The 2,913-nt window shown below is 54.4% G+C and overlaps 1 protein-coding gene across 2 annotated transcripts in view; it reads left to right on the top strand.

The window, feature by feature from the left end:
- The window catches only part of LOC100745112 (ephrin type-B receptor 1-B), a 97,758-nt gene that overhangs the window by 52,926 nt on the left and 41,919 nt on the right, over window positions 1–2,913 (top strand). For both annotated transcript variants that reach the window (XM_033324621.1, XM_024372245.2), the window contains exon 4: window positions 757–836. In XM_033324621.1, coding sequence (XP_033180512.1) covers window positions 757–836 — 80 coding nt within the window. The remainder of the gene's footprint in view (window positions 1–756; window positions 837–2,913) is intronic.

The following is a 2,913-nucleotide window of genomic DNA, read 5'->3' as shown; positions in this document are numbered from 1 at the left end:
GAAGGACGGAGGCAAAACTATAGAGGGGAAGGCGAGATTCGAAAACGGGGTGAAAGACATAGACCGGGAGGGAGATGGCGCGCGGGTGCGCGTCACGCGGAGCGAAAGAGGAAAAGGGGAAAGAGGGAGAGGAACGCGAGAGGGTGGGTTGTAGCAGCAGCAGCCGAGAGCCGGTCGATACGACCACCACTACAAACGTGTCGCAGGACACGATGCACAACCTGCTGGCTGTGTCGCGTGTGTAACGATACGCTCGCGACCCTTCGTCTCCCTCTTTTTCTCTCTCGCCCGATCCTCTCCTCCCTTCGGTCGGGGCTTTCTCACCCTTCTCGTATAGGACGAGAACGAGAGCTGCCGAGAAGCAAGGTGTTTTAGCACGGTCTCGAGGATCCGCCATTTTGAGAGCGAGTTGTTTCTCTCGTTCCCCTCGAAACCGTTGACTTTTCACGGTAAAATCTTTGCCGGGGCTCTCGCGCGCGTTTCGATACACCGACGAGTGTCTGGTCGAGCCGAGGAATCGCGTACCTTGATCGATCGACCAATCGCGATCGTCGCTGTTTCTTCGTGGTTTGAAGCGTTGCGTCCTTTCCACCGCGCGGTCTTCCTCACGGATCCGTTTAACGGCAGACCCAGGTCGATCGGTGTTGCGCACGAACGAAAAAGCGCAACGCGTACCTTTCTATCCCTTCGTATTCTTTCTTTGCAGCCCGACTGTAGCTTCGCCATTTAACCAGCGTTCTTCCTCTCTGATTGCAGTTGTTCTCTTGGACACGACACAAGAGGAGAAGCTCGAGTGGACAAAGTATCCGTTCGGCGCGGAAGCTAACACCCCAGGGGTAAGTTTTGCCATTAACGCGACGCAATCTCGTTCGGCCGGTGTCGTTGAGGGACCTCCGTTAAGAGGATTCCACCAGCGGAGGTGGTCCGCCGCTACGGTTTACGCGAGATCATCGATCGGCACGAAAGTGGTCTACGCGAGCGTGACGGGAAGTCGAGGCGCTGGGGTTTCTTCGCTGGCTTGCGAAGGCGAAAGAGCGTGTGCGAGCAAGGGAAAGAAGATGAAAAAGTACGAAATCTGCTCGACGCTTTCTCGTTCCGGACGGAACAGCGACCGCGTCCGCGTAGCATCCGTGGGGACAAAATGGTCACGCTGGAGGAAGAACAGCGGGTTCCGGGGGTACCAGAAGCACTTTATAGTCTCGGTACGCGCGGCATACGTGGGCTCCCGCTGGCCGGTGCGCTCTCTCGGCGCCATGTTTGTTTTTCAGTTGTTAAGCGCGCAGCGGGCCGCCAGACAGGTTTAAATCAGCCACTACCTCCTCCTCCACCTCCTTCACCACCGAGCACAGCCAGCACCTCCTCTGCTTTCTCTCTCGCTCTCTCTCCGTTGCTCGCGCGTCCACGTTGTCCCTCTCTCTTCCTCTCGCGTCCCATCTTCCTTCGCTCCTCGATAATCCCTCTCTCTTTCCGTGTGCTCGTCTCTCGCGCGGGACGCGCACCGCCGGACCAAGAGTCAGTCCGCTGGGTAACAAATTGCTTTTTGTTTGAACGGACAAATTAGAGAGACGGCCGCCAGATAGAGGGAGGAGAGGAACGAGCGGAGCGCGGCCGCGAGAGAGACAAGGAGAGGATGCGTTTATTTAACGTCGTAGAACGCGTACTTTCGTTACGAGCGCCGTTGAAAATTTCGTCCTGACCCGGCGAGACGACCCTACGTGGGTGTCGCCCGCTAAATATCCGCGCCGCGTCGCGTCACCTCGCAAAGTTTATCGGTGACGATAAACCGCGCGGACCGCTTGTTACGCTACGAGCTTCGTAGCTCGGTCGATATCCGTTCGACTTTCCTTGCCTCCGTTCTTTCTCGATTGCACGCTCGCACCGATCGATAGTAGCCGGATTAAAGACTGCTCTAGCGTCTGTGCGAGAACTAGCGATAATTAATCGATGGTTCCGTATTGGCGAGGGCACGAACCAAATTATCGGTCGGCCATAACCTCGTTATTTCGCGTTCGATTTAACAAACGTCGAAATCGGGAACGGGACGGCTGAAAAGATATCGGTCGTGGTTCTCGTCCACTTTTTCTCCCGTGGCTTTCAGCGTCGATCGTTAGTGCCGCAACGCTAATCGAACAGCGAAACGTTCCGTTTGAAAAGGTTCTTTGAGTTTGCTGTTGATTTTACTAGCTGCTAAACGTTCTCCGCTTCCTCTCGGGAACGGGATCAGAGAAACGCGCACCCGCTCGTGTGCACGGAAGCCCGATCTTTTCCTTGTAACGTCAGGGAAAAAAGCAGGCCTTATGCTCATCGTCAAGTACTCGAGTTCGCTTCGCACCTCTTCTGTCTACATTTAGTCGCAGCGCGCGAGGAACGCCACTGGAGCGTCCAAATATGTGTTCACGGCTTTCCTATGATCTCAAGGATCTATCTGCGGCGTAGTTTACACCTTGTTCTGGAAAATGGCTCGACCGTTTTTTCCATAGTTTCTACTTCGCACGCGCGCGCCTATTACTCGACGATCCACGGCCACGAATCGGCGACCACGTGCAGAAATTTCTTCCACCGCGATATACGAGAAAAACGTACGTACGATCTATGCTCGTAGTAGCTTGTAGATTCGCGAGTTTTACCAGTTAGTCGTATTTACTCCGCGGTAGTATTCGGTACAAATTGATGTTCGAACATGTTCCTTGCGACAGTTCTGTTGTTCCATTCGCATCTTGTCACGACGTATTCGTCTTTTATTTTTGCACCAACGTAACGCGTAGCCAATCGAACAATGCGTATCGTTGATAAAGAAGCGGAACGGCTACCCGCGAAAGTCTCGGAGATTTTAGCTCGTCGCGATCGGATCGAACGATTCGGATTTGACGTCATCGGAATAGATCGACGCAAACGATCAATGGCCACCCGCCG

The sequence above is a fragment of the Bombus impatiens genome, unplaced genomic scaffold (assembly GCF_000188095.3).
Source record: "Bombus impatiens unplaced genomic scaffold, BIMP_2.2 scf_4016, whole genome shotgun sequence".
NCBI classification, from domain to species: Eukaryota; Metazoa; Arthropoda; class Insecta; order Hymenoptera; family Apidae; genus Bombus; species Bombus impatiens.
The sequence above is the reverse complement of the archived record's forward strand: the minus strand, read 5'-3'. Positions and strand labels throughout refer to the sequence as shown.